Raw genomic sequence first — 19,094 nt, forward strand, 5'->3', positions numbered from 1 at the left:
GAGCCTTGCATCAGTGGTAGGGAAATTCAATTAACTAGTTTTGTGTGGAAGTACATCCTGACTCTAAGAATCTTCAATGAGTCAGGATGTACTTCCACACAAAACTAGTTTAGTCATAGAAAAAAAGGGCATAGTGGTAGGGGCCATTTTTCTGACCAGAGGTCTGTAACCAGTAGTGTTCCACAATGAACAGTCTTGGGACCTCTGTTGTTTGTAATATAAATATATAAATGATTTGGATGAAAATGTAGATAGCATGATCAGCAAGTTTGCAGACGACACAAAAATTGGTGGAGTTCTGGATAGTGAGGAAGGTTGTCAAAGATACGGCAGGATATAGATCAGTTGGAAATTTGAGTGGAGAAATGGCAGAGGAACTTTAATCCAGACAAGTGCAAGGTCAAATGCAAGAAGAAAATATAAAGTAAATGGCAAGACCCTTAGGAGCATCAATGTACAGCAAGATCTTGAGGTTCAAGACCACAGGTCCCTGAAAGTGGCAATACTAGTAGACAGGGTGGTAAAGTGTGAAGCACACTTCATTGGTTGGAGCATCAAGTATAAAAGTTGGCAAGTCACGTTGCAGCTATATAAAACTTTGGTTAGGCTGCATTTGGAGTATTGTGTGCAGTTCTGGTTGCCACAATATAGGAAGGATGTAGAAGCTTTGGAGAGGGTGAGGGTACAGAGAAGCTCACCAGGACGTTGCCTGGATTGGAATGTATTAACTCTAAGGAGCAGTTGAGCAAAGTTGGATTTTCTCTGGAGTGCCAGAGGCTGAGAGGAGACCTGATCGAAATATATAAAATTATGATAGATAGGGTAGATAGAGTCTTCCTTCCAGGGTGGAAATATCAAATACTAGAGGGCATGGCTTTAAGGTGAGAGGGAGCTGTGGGCATGCTACATTGGCGCCGGAAGCGTGGCGACACTTGCGGGTTGCCCCCAGCACATTCTATGCAAAAGACGCATTTCACTGTGTGTTTCGATGTACATGTGACTGATAAAGAAATCTTATCTTATAAAGGAAGAGATGTGCAAGGCAATTTTGCCTATGTTTTTTTGTTTTACACAGAGTGTTATGTGCCTGGAACGTGCTGCCAGGGGAGGTGCTAGAAGCAGATAGAATGGCAATGTCTAAAAGACATTCAGACAGACAAAACAACAGGCAGGGAATAGAAGGATGCAGACTTCATGAAGACAGATGGGATTAGTTAGATTGGCATCATGATCGACACACGCATGGTGAGCCGGAGGGCCTGTTCTTGTGCTGTACTGTTCTATGTTCACTGTTGCAGTATTCCTGTGTTCTAATATAATCTGTTATGGAAATATTATAAGAGGGCAATTTGCCTTTCATAAAAAAACGACTCATATTTGAACACTAAATTTACTAAGATTTACCACATATTAAAAATATTTTTGATCAAAGTACAATTCATTTTAAGGTTCATTTCGAACCTCACACAAATGGTATGGTAGGCAGCAACTTGGAATAGACGACAAACAATCAAATTAAGCATGGAAGGAAGAAATTATTCCACTACTTATGGAAACGCTCAACCTGAAAAAATTGTGATCTGAGTAAATTACACAGTTGAGAAAAACAAAGAGTTATGAATAATTCCTAATGCAACAAAAATACTCCATTTCATACTTTTGCAAGATTTAATTCTCTGCATTTTGAAAATGTACATCACCACAACAACTAAATGGAAATTGCATAGGTTGAGATTTTAACAGAAATTGTGCAGAATCAATTGAACAGAACCTTGTGTCAGAATCTATATGCACAGAGTAATGACAGATCCTATAAATGCAGGAATAAATCTAATAATCTTCAATTCAATTACTTAGAAAAGTAGAATTCATTTTGGACTAATTTATAGCACAAGACTACTGCTACTTATACTGCACATATAGATTATAAGAGGTGAATTTTTACTGACAATTTTAACATTCAAAAGCAGTTGCTAAACTTCACAATGGAATGCAAGCAGGGATCTCACAAAATGAAATTTACAGCTATGTGCTTCTCACACTTGCTATACAACTTTAAATCGGTGCTGGTTATGCTGATACATCTTTCACAGATGGAATTTGCGCTTCAATGACAATGGAATCTAGATTAGCTCTTAAGCAATACAAGCACTGCACCATTTCTGTTCAGTGCCAGGAAAATCTCATCATGGATTTAACCTGGGTCATATCACTTTCAGATGATAGCGATGATATTATCAAGGCGCAATGTAAAAATACAATTACCTGCTTCCCTAGCAGTTTTATCCATCTATTTGAAGTGTCTATAATATTAAAAAAATGGTTGCCAATTCTGTTGAATCTAAGCATTAAAAGACTAATCTAGTTGTATTTGGCCAACAACTTGCATTATTTGGCATATTAACATTTTAAAATATCCCAAGGTGTACCATAGCAGCATTATCACATCAAGTCAGAGGACCACAGGATTTTAAGCAGAGAAGCAAAGAGGGTTAGCAGTTAATTCTTGAGATAAGAACTTAAACAAGCTAAAGACATATTGCCACCTGTGCTACAGGGAAGAACAGCTGGCTCCACAAGACAAAAGGTTTGGAGGAAAATTGACCTGGACGAGTTGTAGGGATGGTGGAAATTAGAGACCAGGAGAGTGAAGCCATGGAGGGCTTTGAACAGAAGAATGCATTTCTTTTTAAACATTAGCTCATTACAAAGAAGAAAAAAAACTAATAGGTTATTCATAGTCACAATGAATCTTAATTTAGCAGTGCAACAAAAGCAGGGACAAACTTAATTAAAAAAAAGCTTGCATTTATATAGTCTATTTAATGGTTTCAGGGCATCAAAAAACAGTTACAGCCCAGCATATGTGCCCAAGTCATAAACTGGAAGCAAACAGGCTTTGCAGCCAAACTTGCAGAAAGAACACATTTAACTATACTAACATTAAAGGAGTCAGGCAGATGTACAAAATAAAGTTCTGTGATGCACAATAATTAATCAACCTTAACATCCCAGCATGCCATGAGAAACCTTGGGCTCTGGAACAAACTTTTGAAGAATTAAGCCGCGAGCTGAAGGAAACATTGAAGGAAATAATTTTGAAGTTTAACTACTGATTTCCTTCTCTGAACGTGTAGCCTGGTTATCAATACAAATTATACATTAGCCACTAACCAATAATGATAGTTCCAGCAAGTCTAGTATTATAAATTTAAACTTTTCCCCCTTCGAAACATTCAAACAGAATATTTCCTAAATGACAATGAGCTGATTCTCTAAATCAACCAAGTCATCTTCTTAATGGACAGGATAGAGATAGCTGTGTGCAGAATGAAAAGCAGAATCAACTGGTATATTTTATAACATGAAATGTAACTTAATTATAGATCACTGATTGACTACAATTGTATCAAAAAAAAATTAAGGCTGATGCAAACATCAACAAAATGATAACAGGAAATGCTGCACTCAGCAAGTCAGACATCATCTGTGCAAAAGGAAACAAAGAGGTAACGTTTCAGATCCAGAAGCCTTCATTAGAACTGGGAAAGAGAAAAACAACTTCGCTATCAGTTGGGAGAGAAGGTAGGGGATAGATGGATAGAACAAAAGGAACATCTCTAATAGAGTGAGTCCAAATGGGTTAATGGGTGCCATTCTGACCTGTGACCTCCTGCACTGTTAGAACAAGGTCCAACACCTTATCTTCAGTCTGGACATGTTGCGGTCTTCCAGACTCTATATTGAATTCTCCAACATTAGGTAACTTGCTCTTTCTTTTTCTATGCATCAGAAATGGCCATTTCTGCCTGTCACCATTTTGCCTCAGTTTTTCTTATTCTATTTATATGGTCTAGCTTGCAGGGCATGTCACACAGCTCACCATTTGCAACACAATACACAGACAGAGAAGCATCATGGGCTTATTACTGCACCCGTTAACCCATCTGATCTCACCCTCTGAGAGATATTCTCGTTGTTCTACTGATCTGGCCCCCACTTTCTCTCCTACTGAAAACTTTCTTTTTTACCACTCTGTTTCTCAGTTCTGACAAAGGGTCCTGGACCAGAAATGTTAACTGTTTCCCTTCCATTGGATGCTTGACCTGCGTGTTTCCAGCATTTTCTGTTTTTATTTCAATTTCCATCATGTGCACTTTGATTTTCATGAACAAAATGACAGCCAGTCAAACTAAATTCTTGCATAATCACAGCCAAGTAGCCCAAAAACCTGATAAGATCTGCAGCCGACAACTGAGGGTATAGTCAGAACAGTGGCTGCAAGATCACATAAGCAGAGTGGAGGACAAAGAGAAGCAATGGAGACAGCTCATAACACAACCTGGCTCTCAACCACAAAAGCACTCCGGAAGGCATACATCAATGGACATTAGTGAATTGACCTCTGAGACAGGCAAGAGTACACAAGACTAGATTCGCAATTTAGAGAAGGAATAAGGGGGACCTAGGAGTACCGGTACATGGTTCCCCGAAAGTGGTGTCACAGGTAGACAGGGTGATGAAGGTGGCTTTTGACGCGCTGGCCTTCATCAGTCAGGACATTGAGTATTGTGTCTCCATTGAGTATAGAAGTTGGGATGTTATGTTGCAGTTGTACAAGATGTTGGTGAGGCCGCATTTGGAATATTGAGTTCAGCTTTGATCACCCTGCTATAGGAAAGATGCCATTAAGCTGGAAAAACTGCAGAGGAGACTTACCAAGATGTTGCTGGGACTAAAGGGACTGAGTTATGGAGAGAGGTTGAGCAAGTTGGGACTTTTTTCCATTGGAGAAGAATGTGGGGTGATCTTATACAGGTGTTTAAAATTATGAGGGGCATAGATAGGGTGAATTTGCACACAGTCTTTTTACCCCCCACAATTGGGAAATCAAGAACCAGAGGTCGTAAGCTTAAGGTGAGGGGGGAAGATTTATTAAGAACCTGAGGGGAGTGGTAAGTATATATGGAATGAGCTGCCAGAGGAAGTGGTTGAGGCAGACGCATTAACAACATTTAAAAGGTACTTGGGCAGGTACATGCATAGGACAAGTATGGGCCAAATGCAGGCAAATGGGACTAGCTTAGATGGGAATCTTGGTCAGCATGGACCAAGGGCCTGTTTCCATGCTGTATAACCCTATGTTATTGTGGCATCCATTACATCTTAGTCATAAACTCTCAACTCAAGTATAGATAGAATATCAATAGGATAGGAAATTTGGGTTTATTATGTATTAAATCCCTGGCCATGGTTAAATCCTGCCTGTTCTAAAATTAGGGATCTTTAGACTTACATCTTCTTGGCAGATGCAAGAGACTCAATGATACGGAAAAGGACCAAGGACATCATTTCCCAATGCCCTGACCAACACATAAATAGCTGATTGCAGTTTGTGAAAGTTTCTGTGCAGCCTGGCCAACTGTTTCCTACATTGCAACAGTGAAGCACATCAAAAGTACTTCATAGTCTTCAACACACCAAAAAGTTCAGTCAACAGTGCCAAACAGATGATCCATCTCACTTTTTCCTGATACGCCGACCAGAGAAGACAATCTGCAGCCAATGCAATTCATTCCATGTGATAGCAAAAACCAGCTGAGAGCACTGGACACATCTAAGGCTATGAAACCAGACAACATTTCAGCTATTTTCTGAAGACCTGATATCCAGAACTAGCCACAATCTAGCCAAGCTGTTCCAGTACAATTATAATACTAGTACCTATCAGACATCATGGAAAATTACCCAGTAAAATGCTATTCACAAAAATCCAATCCAGTGTATTACCATCCAATTAATGTGCCCTCAATCATAGGCAAAGTGCAGGAAGCCCTCACTGGCAGCACTGTAGCTGAAAATAACAGAAAATCATGGAAACACTCAGCAGGTCAGGCAGTATCTGTGGAAGGATAAACAGTTAACATTTCAGCTCCAGGACCCTTTGATGGTTCTATGTATTTCTATTTCTAGGATTTTCTGTTTTTACTTCAGACTTCCTACATCTGCAGTTTTTTTTTATTTTCATTCATTAACTGCCAATCATCTGGCTCATCACAGTCCAGTTTAGGTTTCACTAGGACCACTCAGCCCATACCTCATCACAATCTTGGTTCAAACATGACCAGAGAGCCAAATTCCAGAGGTGAGATGAGAGTGATCACCCTCAATATCAAGGCAGCATTTGACCAAATGTAACACCAAGGAGCTCTGGTAAAACTGAAGTCAATGGACATGATGGGGTAAATACTCTAATCTTTTGTGGTCAATTATCCCAGCCCTGGTTATTATTGCACAAGTTTCTCAGGGTAACCATCAACAAAAGAAAACTGCTAGAAAAATGCTAGAAATCTGAAACAAAAACAAAATATGCTGGAAAGGCTCAGCAGGTCAGGTAACATCTATGGAAAGAGAAAAGTATTAACATTTCAGGTTGAAGACCCTTCAAAATTGACTGTTTCTGGCATTCCCTGTTTTTGTTTCAAACCAGAAGTGTATCTTCTATAAGGACAGAAGTTTTGATATCCCTGACCACTTCACAATAGTCATTTTGATTCACTAGTCCTTAACAAATATACTAGTCTGAATGCAGCAAGACCTAGACAGCATTCAACCATAGACTGATAAGTGTTTTGTTACATTCAGGGCACAAAGTTCTAGGTCATAGCACAATACAAGCAATAGAGTGCCGAACTACCCATCCTTGATATCCAATGGTACCACAACCACAAAATCCACCACCATCAGTGTCTTGGGGGTCACCACAGACTAGAAACAGAACTGAACTAGTCACATAAGTGCTATGTCTGAAAGACGTGGTCAAAGACTGGTGAGTGACTTACCTCCTGACACCTCAAAGCCTTTCCACCATCGACAAGGCAACAAGTCAGGATCATGATAAAATACTCCCCAATTGTGTGGTTGGGTGCAGCTCCATCAATGTTCAATAAGCTCAATACTATACAGGACAAAGCAGTTTGCTTGAATGGTATGCCATTCACCAGCCAAACATTCCCTTTCTCCATCATGTGTGCACTGTGATTGCAGTCCATATCATTTACGAATGCACTGCAGTTATTCACCTAAACAACTATGACAGCTCCTCCCTTACTCGTGATTTCTATCACCAAGAAGAGGATTTCAGTTGTCTGGGAACACCAGCAACTGCAGGCTCCCTTCCAAGTTGCACAACATCCTGACTTGGAAATGAATCACCATTTCTGCGTCATTGCCAGTTCTAAATCCTGGAACTCCATATCCAACAGGATTAAAGTAATACTTTCAACAGAACAACTCTGGCCATTCAAGACAGCTTCGCACCACCACTTTCACAAGGCAATTAAATATGAGCAATAACTGTTCATCTTGCCGGCAGTGCCCAGATCCCAAGGAATGTACAAATTAAAAATAACCAACTTTCTTTCTTGGAACAGTAATCACCACTGTAACCATTCAGCAAATTGCAAAGCCCTGCAGTTAATTTTAAAAGTGAATACAAAAAATCCAATGCAATAAATATTTTGATAAAGCAAATCGCGGTGTTCCCTTAAATTGCAATTTTACATATTTTATTGTACAATATATTCTTTAAAATGTTCCTGCTAAATACAAGTCATTTCCTATCAGGTGCAATAGAAACTGGTATATTACCATTAAATATTGATTTGCTGACAAATATTCCACAGCCCATTTGTTATGGACTCAGTGAATGTCCCTTTAAGGTGTGTGTGTGTGTGTGTGTGTGTGTGTGTGTGTGTGTGTGTGTGTGTGTGTGTGTGTGTGTGTGTGTGTGTGGCGTGCTTACGTCAATAGAAGATAAAGGACGTAATGACGTTGTTGAAGAGGTCAGTCGAAAGAATAGCGAGAGAGAGAAGGGAGAGAGACACCAGCCTGCTAGTTTTCTCTATCGATGGATGAGAAACAATAACTGTGTCTGCCACTGAAATCCATGTATGGAAATTGGAAGTAATCCGGTGGAGTTCACTTTGTTGCTGACCTGTAGAAGGAAACAGGTATTTGTGTGGACGACCACGATTCGGATGCTTTTCGGAGTGAGGAAGTCACTACCGAGTAAACACTGAAGTATCATTTGGGTTCCATCGTGGAACATTTGGATTTCGTAATTACTCTCCCTATGTTCTCTACATCTACGTCTTATCTTCAGACAACGGTGGTTGTTGAAGAAGCCTTTGCTCATGTTTCACCTTATGGCTTGCGGAACTGAAGTTTAAGAACCATTCGTTGGACTTGGAGTTTGTGACTTTGCCACACACACAACAAAGAGTTTAGTTTTTGGGGTTAATGTTCAAGGTTTAACATTTTTAATTCTAACATTCTAACATTTTTACTTTTATTTTTTGTATTATTATAAGTAGTGATTAATAAAATAGTTTTTAACACTGAATCATGACTCAGTGTGTTTCTTTTGTTGCTGGTTCGTAAAAAAAATGTTCAATCTATTACCCATGAATTTTGGGCTGAAATTCATAATTTCATGCCCACTACTACAATTGGTGCCCACCTTTGCCAGGTGACTGAAATGTTCTACTACCCTTTTATAGGAAGATATTTCAATGTAAAGGCTGGGAAACATTCTTCTTTCCCATCCTATCTCCTCCATCTGCCAATCACCCCTCTCCAGCCAGCTCTTGCTCCACTCCTTTCCCTCACCTCTATGTACAGACTATCTCCCCTCTACTATTTCAGTGCAGATGAAGGGTCTTGACCCGAAACATCAACTGTCCATTTCCCTCCACATATGCTGCCTGACCGCTGAGTTCCTTCAGCAGTTTGGTTTTTTTGCTCCAGATTCTAGCATCTGCAGTCTCGTGTCTCTGTCAGACATTCTTCTTTCTCAGGTGGTCCCTGGTGATCAAGGAGGATTTGCTTCCACTCCAGTTCTGCGAGTTCTGAGGTGACTGACAAGGTTAATCTGGGACCCCCCCCAGTCTATACCACGTATAGAGCAAGTGGTGCCCAACCAGATGGAGAGGTGGGTAGCTTCTGAGGTGCCCTGCTCCTTCCGCCATTTACGGTGGCTTTCCAAGTGCTGCCAACATGGATTCAAGATTCTCAGTGCCATCCTTAATGGTCCTCTACTTTTAACAGTCACAGGCCAGGGATTTTCAGGAGCAAGTGGGGGTTCATTTTTGCAAGGAACTTTGAGAACATCCATTTACTCTCAATGCTGAGGAATATAATTTGGATCCAAGTAATAAATTCAGTACTTCTGTTTAAAATTTCATCATTAATGAGAGTCCTGATTTTTATATGTTTAATTTTTAAATGTGAAAATTATCACATTTTTACAGTTCACATTCAGGAAGTACTCAGCCAGTACAACATTCTTTGATATACTCGGACCCCTTGTGCTTTTTCCAGAACATAACTAGTTGCATTAAGCAGGAATCAAGAAAACCATTACAATTTTCATGATAATTTACAAAATAAGCTCTCACTTCAGCCAAAAGAAAATAATTTGCCAAGCTAAAGTAATGAAAATGTATGATTCTTTAAAAGTAAAATTAACATTTAATCTATAAATTGCAAGTTAATATTCATTATAAGCACTCAAGTAACCTCTATAATAAAAATCACCAAAAGAATTAGAAGACATTTTGATATGCATGGATTCACTTCACCACAATACCTGGCTGTCCTCCCAGCTCTATGAATGTAAGTATTAGCATCCTCTGGACAATCCAACTGAAGAACCCAGTTCACAGCAGGGAAATCTGGGAAGAAAATTAATTTTTAAATTAGACACTACAGTGGTTTAATACAGAGATATATTCTTCACTTGGTCTTTTACTGTCTGTGGTGATGCCATTAATGTAAAGCTTAAACACTCTGTCAGCGTGTTTTCCCCACAGAAAGCTCAGAGACTGAGGTCATTTGCCACCAGCCAGAGCGGCAATTATTGACCATTCACAAATGTTCCTGCGAAGGTGTTGATGAGCAACCTTTTTAAACTACTACAGTCCTTCAGGTGTAGGTGCACATATAGTGCTGTTAAGCAGGGAGTTCCAGGATTTATACCCAATGATAAGGAAGCACTGGTGTTATATTTCCAAGGAAGGATGGTGTTCCTATGCATTAGCTTCCCTTGCCCTTCTTTACACTAAAGGTCGCAGGTTTGGAAGGTGCTAACAGAGCCATCTGGTCAAGAAGCTGCTGTACTTTTTATAGATGGCGCACACTGTGTGCTAATGGTGAAGGAAATGATCAAGGGCAATTGATTAGCTTTATCCTGAATGGTGATGAGCTTCTTGAATGTTGGTGGTACTGCACTCCTCTAGGCAATATAGAGAGTATTCCGACACACAACTGATTTGTGCCTTGTAGGTGGAGGCTCTGATGACAGTAGGATACAAGGTGTCCTTGAGTTTGGTGGTTTGTGCTCTCAGGCTTTTGTATCTTCCGCCTGACGGGAGAGAGGAGAGAAGAGAGAATGCCCAGGACAGGAGGAGTCCCAGGGCAGCGGGAAGTGTAGACAGAGTCAATGGAGGGGAGGTTCGTTCATGTGACGGACTGGGCTGCGTTCACAACTCTCTGCAATTTCTTGTGATCTTGACCAGAGCAGTTGCCATACCAAGCCACGATGCATCCAGATAGGAGACTCTCTAGGGTGCATCTGTAAAAACTGGTTAGAGTTATCAGGCACATGCTGAATTTCCTTAGCCTTCTGAGGAAGTAGAGGCATTGGGGGGGTAGAAGTACAGGCTTTTTTGGCCGCAGCATCCACGTAGCTGGACCAGGACAAGTTGCTGGTGATATTTACACCTAGGAACTTGAAGCTCTAGTTATTGGTGATAGTTACTCCTTGGAACTTAGGAAAGTCCAAGACATTAATTATTTACTAGGATGTAGAAAGACACAAATGAGTAAGGAACAAGGAAGACTGGACCACAATTATTTTTAGCTTGTTTAGGAAACAGCTATTCCAAACTACCATCCATCTGGTGCCTCTTAAAGGATATGAAGATTTAATGTCTCAGAGAATTCAAATGTCTATTTTCTGATTACTTAGGAACCTTTAACTCCAATTATCGACTTCTACACTCGCAAATTTATCTCATACAAACAAGTTATGTGAGCAGTGATTCTTTGTCTATGTTCAATTCCATTTGCAATTCCTCAGCAAAGAGCCCATGCCCACATGTACTGTAAACCTTTAAATTTTTGTAAAGGATACATTTCAGAAAAGGCCACAAATACTATTTTTCTGCAAGTCATGTAAGTAAAGTGTAATAAATAATAATGTAACACTGTTAATAAACTCAATCCATAACAATGAAGGTGTGGATGATGCATTAGGGTTACAGCTCCTCAACAAGGTCATCCAGATCAACCATAGAAGTATGACAGATAGGTGGCAGAAATTACTTTGAAGATGGCAAGGCAGGCATGGAGTAGATAAAGTGGCTTGAGATTTGATAAAGAGCATGGTGATAGGCATTTGTTACCCCTTTCCATGAAGATCCTTGAATAGTTTGTGGTACAGGGACACAGCTTGATCAATTTCTCTTTTAAAACTTTGATCCATGAAGTTAGTTGCTTTGCACATTAAATCCACAACTTCAGAGGTTGTGCAAGCCTCAACTCACCTTCTTCACTTTCTTGTCCCCTTTTCCTTCATCTGATTCACCATCACTTTTAAACCAGCTTTCCCAAAACCTCTGCAGTCACTTCTACACAACTGGCATCCATCAGTTCTTCAATCCCCTTATGATCAAGGCCACTGAAGCCTTCACCTCCTATTTGACATGCCACACTTGCAATGCACTTCACCTCCTCAACAAGCAAAGGAAATTTGAAGTCATTGACCACTTCCTTCCGCAAGTTTCGCCAATATACATTTACCATTTGTGGCTTTAGTTCATCCATGGATTCTTTAATGTTTGCACTACAGTCAGCAATACAGTAGTCTTTCTAGCACCGAATAACATAGGTCCAAATCAGCATCTATCATACTACTAATATGGCCAAAAGTATGCCTTGTATAATAGATCTTTAAAAGGTGTTTATTACAATTTGGTCAAGAGGCTGGAAGAGGAAAGTGGTGTTTGGGGATAAGAGCATAACCTCCACATCAGAATGACCAAACTGCAAATCCTATTTGGTGGTCCAGAGCATTATTTATGATTAGCAGAATAATGAATAACAATTTTCTGCAACAAGTTATTTTCCAACTTCACAACTGATGTAATTATAGAATAAATTCAGAAGTAATTGACCAAGGCCCTTTTGTTTGATCACTAATAAACAAACAGAGCATGCTTATTTTTCCTGCTTTTAAAGCCCTGCAGTTCTTTGATCAATATGGTAAACACTGCTTCACTAATTGCAAAGAGACAGAGTTAGCCTATCCTTGGCTGCCTTGAATACTGATCTTTTCGTTTCTTTCTTGTCAACATCCTTTTCCACCATAAAGCAGTTTTATCTATATTGAAGTCTGGCTCTGGTAAACGTCTTTTCTCCTCATTTAATTTCAGAAATCCAGAAGGATAGATTTGTGTCACTTTGTGATAAGTAGATGCAGCCTCGCCAGTTAGTTTCACATTACAAATAGAGAACCAGTTCATCAAGTTCTCAAACCCTCCTTTGCTGGCATGAAAGGATCCTCCACTGCCTCCCTCACCACCTATTGCTTCTTGAAAACCTTCATTTAAGCTCTTGGCTTTTTCATTGATGCCACCCACTAGCACATTTCTTTCCACATGTCTTCAAATCATGGGCTCAATGTTCTCTGTTTTTACTACAGCTTTGTCATGAACTTGATAAGTTACTTTGGCACTACTGGAGCACTGACGGTATCTTGGATTTTGTTTTTTTAAAACCTCTTTATCAGTAAATCTTACCTGCAACTCATTCACCTCAAACAAACAGGCAACAGCTGCAGTAGTTTGCCCAATAACTAAACTTCTACCTTAATGTCATCACTTTCTTTTACCTTAGTTTTCACTTCACTAGCTGCACCAGTACCTTCACCCTCCCCAACAGCACAAGCACCTTTACCAGAAGGACTGCAGCAGTTCAAGAAGGCACTTCACCATCACCTTCTGAAGTGCAATCTGGGATGGGCACTAAATGCTGACCTTGCCAGGGATGGCCAGATCCCAAAAATGTATATTCATATATACCTAAATGGCAAATGAACCTTGTTTGTGAATGCCAAACAGATCTGTCCCATAGCTGTGTGAATTTTTGATCAGGATATAATCTAGTTTATGTTTGATGCCCTATCATTGCTAACCCACATGGACTTGATCATTATTCACACACAAGAACTGATAATGTGGAAGAAAATTTGAGGTGAAATAGTAATATTTTACAGGTCAACAGAGAAATGAAAGCTCATCCATTCTGGTTATCAATCACAGTGTCGTCAGGACAACAAAAGGGAAGAAAAGCTGAAGAGACAGAACGTGAGAGAGCATGAGTGAGCACAAGAATTAAAGCATTTGAGTGAGGCATTCCAACAAGAAAAGAAATATACAGTTACAATAAAAAAGTTCTTCAAAAGTCATTCAGATCAATAGAGAAAGTAAAAATAAGCTTTAAATTGTCTTATCATTTGCCCACACTCTTCATCCCTGTAATCCACATACCGAGTCCTCGAGCAGCAATGTCTGTCGCAAACAGTACAGCAGCCTTTTTTCGGCAAAAATCATTATAGACCTCAACTCGTTTCATCTGTTGTTGTTTGCCATGAAGTGCTAGGACTGGCAATCCAGGACGTAGACGACAAAACGCACGGAACAAATACTGGACCTAATGTACAGAAACACAAATGTGAAGCATACAGTGAAAAACTCAACCCCACCAAACTGTAGCTAAAAGTAAAATCTAATTGTTCTTTTTATTGATTTAAAGCCATTGGAATAAAAACAGTAAATGCTGAAAATACTCAGCTCAGGTGTTTGGTTTAAAGCTGCAAGACCCATTCTTTTAAAATTTCCATTTGAAGAATTGTGTATTCATCCTCCCAATCCTATTTTCAATTTGTGATGATAGTCAAACAATAGCATCTTGTTTGTCACCCTCCACCCTTACACAGAAAGTCCCCGACTTACGAACATCCGTACTTACAAATCAACCTTCGTGGTCCCTGGGCCAAGTGCGCATGTCCGGCCAGGGCCATGTGCGGCCGCGATCCCCGGGCCAAGTGCGCATGCGTGGACACTGTTCCAAGTTACACACAAAATCGGGTTATGAACAGTCTCAAAAACGGAACCTGTTCGTAACCTGGGGACTTCCTGTATTGGCAGACTCACAGACAACATTTTCTCAAACAACCACACAGTAGATCAGCCTTCAAAGATACTAATGTCTGCCTGTTTGGCATGACGCAGTTAAACTGGTTCACTTGAACCAAAATTTCACAAGCACATAAAAATATACCTTCCAACCCATACAACAACCCATTAAAAGCTGCAATGGCAAAAGGCGATTGCCACAGTGAAACAGGAGATACATTTGTTTCTGTTACATAGCAATCAGAATATTTTCATTGATTTGGACTCACATTCCAAAATTCAGTTTAAGTTTATTGTAAACTGAATATAGCTGCACTTATGCATAATTGTCAACAGTTTGCTTTTAAGCAATCAATCATCTTTTCCCTTGCTGTTACAGGAGATCGAGAGATTAAACGTGCAAGCACTTCTGTGTTCCGGCTGTTCCAGTTTTTCTTCTGATCAAGGCAGCAAACAACTTCGTCCCATTAATGGGAGACAGCTCAGAACGCAGCAGGATGAGTTTTCTCTGCAAGTTGCAAGCTTGAGAGTCCATACCTGAATACAGCGAGTGGCAGAGAGCTCAGTAATGTTTATATTCGTCTGGGGCTGATGTCTGCCGATGGCATACAAAGAGCTTATCTTAATGAAGTTATCTTCCAATGTACTTCCAGGCAGATAAAAATAGGGTTATGCAAAGATTTAACATGGGCATAATTTACATATTGAAAATACAAACACTTACTTGTTTGCAGGTTGAAAAAAAGACAATTGTCTTCTTGCTTAGATGATTCTTCACAAATGAATACAACATGTTTACTTTTTGGTGCAGCTCACAAACCACATAATTCTGTTCAAGTGTTCCAGGGGTGCTGCAATACAAAACACATGTTAACATCCTTGTCACATATATATGCAAGAAAACAAGTTGCCCAAAATATTTTAAAAGAACTTCTAGTCTTCTTTTAAGAAAATTGTTTTTTTATTTCTAAATACTTAAATGCATCATAGCAAAAAAAATTTATGTTCAGATAACAGAAAAATAATTCAGAAGCAATCTAATTATTATGTTTTATTATGAACCTCTCATCCAACAAAGAATATGGAGCCAAAGTGCAAAATCTAGAAGATATTAATCTGCAGCAGAACAAAGCTGCTAGCAAGTAAAAAAAGATGATGCAATAACTCCACTACAAAGGGCAGCAAACATACTGAAGAACACGGTGAGCTGCCTCAACAACTATCACCTGGTAGCACTCACATCTACCGTGAAGTTCTCTAGGAGATTGGTTATGGCTAGAATTAACTCCTACCTGAGCAAGGACCTGGACCCGCTGCAATTAGCCTACTGCCACAACAGGTCTACAGCGGACGCAATCTCACTGGGTCTCCACTCTGCTTTGGAGCACCTAAACAGCAGCAAAACATACGTCTGGCTGCTGTTTATTGATTACAGCTCGGCATTCAACATTATCCCCTCCGTATTAATCAACAAGCTTTAAAAACCTGGGCCTCTGTACCTCCCTCTGCAACTAGATCCTCAACTTCCTCAATAGGAAGACCATAGTCAGTGCAGATAGCAATAACATCTCCTCCTCGCTGACCATCAACACAGGGACACCTCAAGGATGCATGCATAGCGCACTGCTCTACTTTCTCTACACTCATGACTGTGGCTAAGCACAGCTCAAACATCATCTATAAATTTGCAGAGGACACCACTGTTGTTGGTAGAATCTCAGATGGCAACGAGGCAGCGTACAGGAGTGAGATATTTCAGCTGGTTGAGTGGTGTCGCAACAACCTCGCACTCAACATCAGCGAGACCAAGGAATTGATTGTGGACCAGGAAGGGGAAGTCAGGAAAAAACACACTAGTCCTCATTGAGGGGTCAGCGGTGGAAAAGGATGAGCAGCATCAACATCTCGAAGGATCTATCCTGGGTCCAACACGTTGATGCAATTATGAAAAAGGCATGCCAGCAGCTCTATTTTGTTAAGAGTTTGAGGAGATTTGGTATGTCACCAAAGACTCTTGCAAATTTCTGTTGATGTATGGTGGAGAACATTCTAACTGGTTGCATCACCGTCTCTAATGCACAGGACTGCAAGAGACTGCAGAGGTTTGCAGACTCAGTCAGCTCCATCATGGGCACAATCTTCCACACCATCAAGGACATCTTCAAGACGCGTTGCCTCAAGGCAACAGCATCCATCACTAAGGACCCTCACCATCCGGGCATGTCCTCTTCTCGTTACTACCATCGGGGAGAAGGTACAGGAGCTTGAAGACCCACACTCAATGATTTAGGAACAGCTTCTTTGCCATCAGATTTCTGAACGGTCCATGAATCCATGAAAACCACTTCATTATTCCTTTTTTTTTGTACTATTTACTTTGTAATTAAAAGTAATTCTTATATCTTTGCATTGTACTGCTGCCATAAAACAACAAATTTCAAGACATACCAATCAGTGATAATAAACCTCATTCTGATCACAATACATGACACATACTGAATAAGTACCAGGGATCACCCAATCAAATGCTGCTCTAATTTTGCAAAGACATTGAGAAAGTGGAAATTGCCATTCAAAGTTTACATGTTAGAATTGCTCTTTTCCTTCAATTATTAAACTTGTACAAATAAAATTAAGTTAATTTACATATAAAATTCAAGATTACTCCTGCTACCTTCATCCTTCCTTCTTCCTCGTTTCTCTCGTTATGAGTGAATTTTATAATTTTTTTAACTGATGTAATCTATTCTAATAATTCTGTTTCTGGAAGGAACTCTTAAAAACCCATTATACATACCCCAGTGTTGTTTTTGCATTGTATTAAATTGACAAAACAGTTACAGAAACATTGCAATAGAAGCAGACCATTGAACCTGCTGTGCTGTATAGGGAATGAGGGTTTGAAACAAAGTGGACTACAAATTTTGATATACAGGCTAAGATCACTACTTCAGCTTTGTACTAGCTGCAGTACAATGACTAATCAAGGAACTGTCCCTTGGCTTTTCAATCAAAGATGCAAGACAGCATTTGTGCACAGATAAGCAAAGTAAACATTAAAAAAAACTGCAGATGCCAGAAAACTGAAATTAAAAAAAAACAGGAAATGCTGGAAACAGATTAGACTGCACCAGCAGAAAGAGAAACTATTAATGTTTCAGGTCCAGAACCCTTTTTCTCCTTCCACAGCTTTACCTGCCGAGTGCTCCCAGCATTTTTGCTTTTAATACACCATAATCATTTTAGTACTGTTTTTAAACATTGTAAATGATTTTAGGATTGAGAGATTTCAGCTACAAATCTAGACTATTCTTCTCAAAGACGGTTGAAAGGAAATTTAATAAAGGTGTACAAGATTATGGCAGGTTCAAATACAGTGACTAGTTACAAGGTGAGGTATAGGTGAAAAGAATGTGGGGAAAAGGAATCTTTTATTTCTCACACAGAGTGATTATGGTCTGGATGTCATTGCCTGCAGAGGCGGTAACACAATTTATTGAGGCTTTAAGAAAGGAAATTGGTTAGGCATTGAGAAAAAAATAATTTGCAGGGTTTCAAGGAAAGTACAGGGAGAATCTGTCTGAATAGATTGCTCCAAATTAGGGTAGACTTGATGGTCAAAATGGACTTCTTTTGTGCCATAACAATTCAATAATTCTACAGTTTTACCACAGTTGTTATTAAACAATAATGCTTTTTGAGGTAATTTAAGACGATGGCAGAAATTGCCTATTGCAATAAAATACTTATACACTAATGCAATAAAACCTAAGTACATGGCTGCCATAAGAACAACTAGTTAAAAAGAACAGAGCTCCACGTAGCACAGACATGACATAGATCGAAAAAACTAACAGTATGATCAAGGCTGGCTGAAACTCAGAAAAGACGACCACCTAACATTATCTTGAATCGACGGTTTTGACCAGATAAATGGAACCAAAGAAAGTGCATACTTTTCCACACTGATTAGTTGATTGAATTTGTTAAAGCATGAATTGCTGCAATAAATCTAATTTCTTCAGCAACCACTAAAATTTCCAAATCTTTTATGACAGATTGCCAGAGCTAATGGATCTTGAAAACCCTTTTTACATCAGCAGTGAATGTGCTTCAGCAAACATTCAAATGAAGCTAAGTGAGCTTCAATGCAACGGTCAACTCAAGAACAAATCTAATGCAGTGGGTATGTCAAAAGTATACAGGACACGAATGAAGGTATGAATTGTAAGGTATGTAGCATTACGTTCACTGGAAGTTGTTATTATTGAGGAGCTAGTTTCCCAAAATATTGAATATCGTTATGAACACTACAAAGTTTATTGACAAACATTATTAGTACATTCTTCCATTATCCCCAACAAAGCTGCTACAAACACAAAGACCTGACTATGGAAGAGCAAGCCCCGTGTGCTTACCTATAAATATAAACCTAGGAATGTACACAACTCTCTGGAAATACAAGCTTTGTTGAGTTAGAGTAAATGTTTTATCTCTATACGTAACAAAAAAACATCAAGTACAATGCCTAATTGCAATTGTGTCTCATTCGGAAACTGATGTGCCATTCTGTGCTTACTGATTGTTCATCTAGCTCCCTCAACCTAAAGCACATGCCCTACACAGTTTGTATGAAACCTAACATACAAAAACATTGGAAAGTAGTTGCAGGGCTCAGCTCAGCAATGCTATATGCTATATCCAAATATAGTAAATCAAACAAATATTAAATCTAAAATCCGTAAGTTCTTCACCTTGTCCATCAAGACTGAAATTTGACAATAACAATTAGTTTTCTTAACATCTATGCCTCAATCTGCAAGAAGGCAACCACAC

At 39.4% G+C, this 19,094-nt stretch overlaps 1 protein-coding gene across 1 annotated transcript in view; it reads right to left on the reverse strand.

The window, feature by feature from the left end:
- ddx10 (DEAD (Asp-Glu-Ala-Asp) box polypeptide 10) overlaps nt 1-19,094 on the reverse strand; it is a 217,265-nt gene that overhangs the window by 170,482 nt on the left and 27,689 nt on the right. The window contains exons 7-9 of the mRNA XM_052026644.1: nt 14,983-15,109; nt 13,611-13,773; nt 9,650-9,734 (exon numbers count right to left, since the gene is read on the reverse strand). Coding sequence (XP_051882604.1) covers nt 9,650-9,734; nt 13,611-13,773; nt 14,983-15,109 — 375 coding nt within the window. The remainder of the gene's footprint in view (nt 1-9,649; nt 9,735-13,610; nt 13,774-14,982; nt 15,110-19,094) is intronic.

The sequence above is a fragment of the Pristis pectinata genome, chromosome 11 (genome assembly GCF_009764475.1).
Source record: "Pristis pectinata isolate sPriPec2 chromosome 11, sPriPec2.1.pri, whole genome shotgun sequence".
NCBI lineage: Eukaryota > Metazoa > Chordata > Chondrichthyes > Rhinopristiformes > Pristidae > Pristis > Pristis pectinata.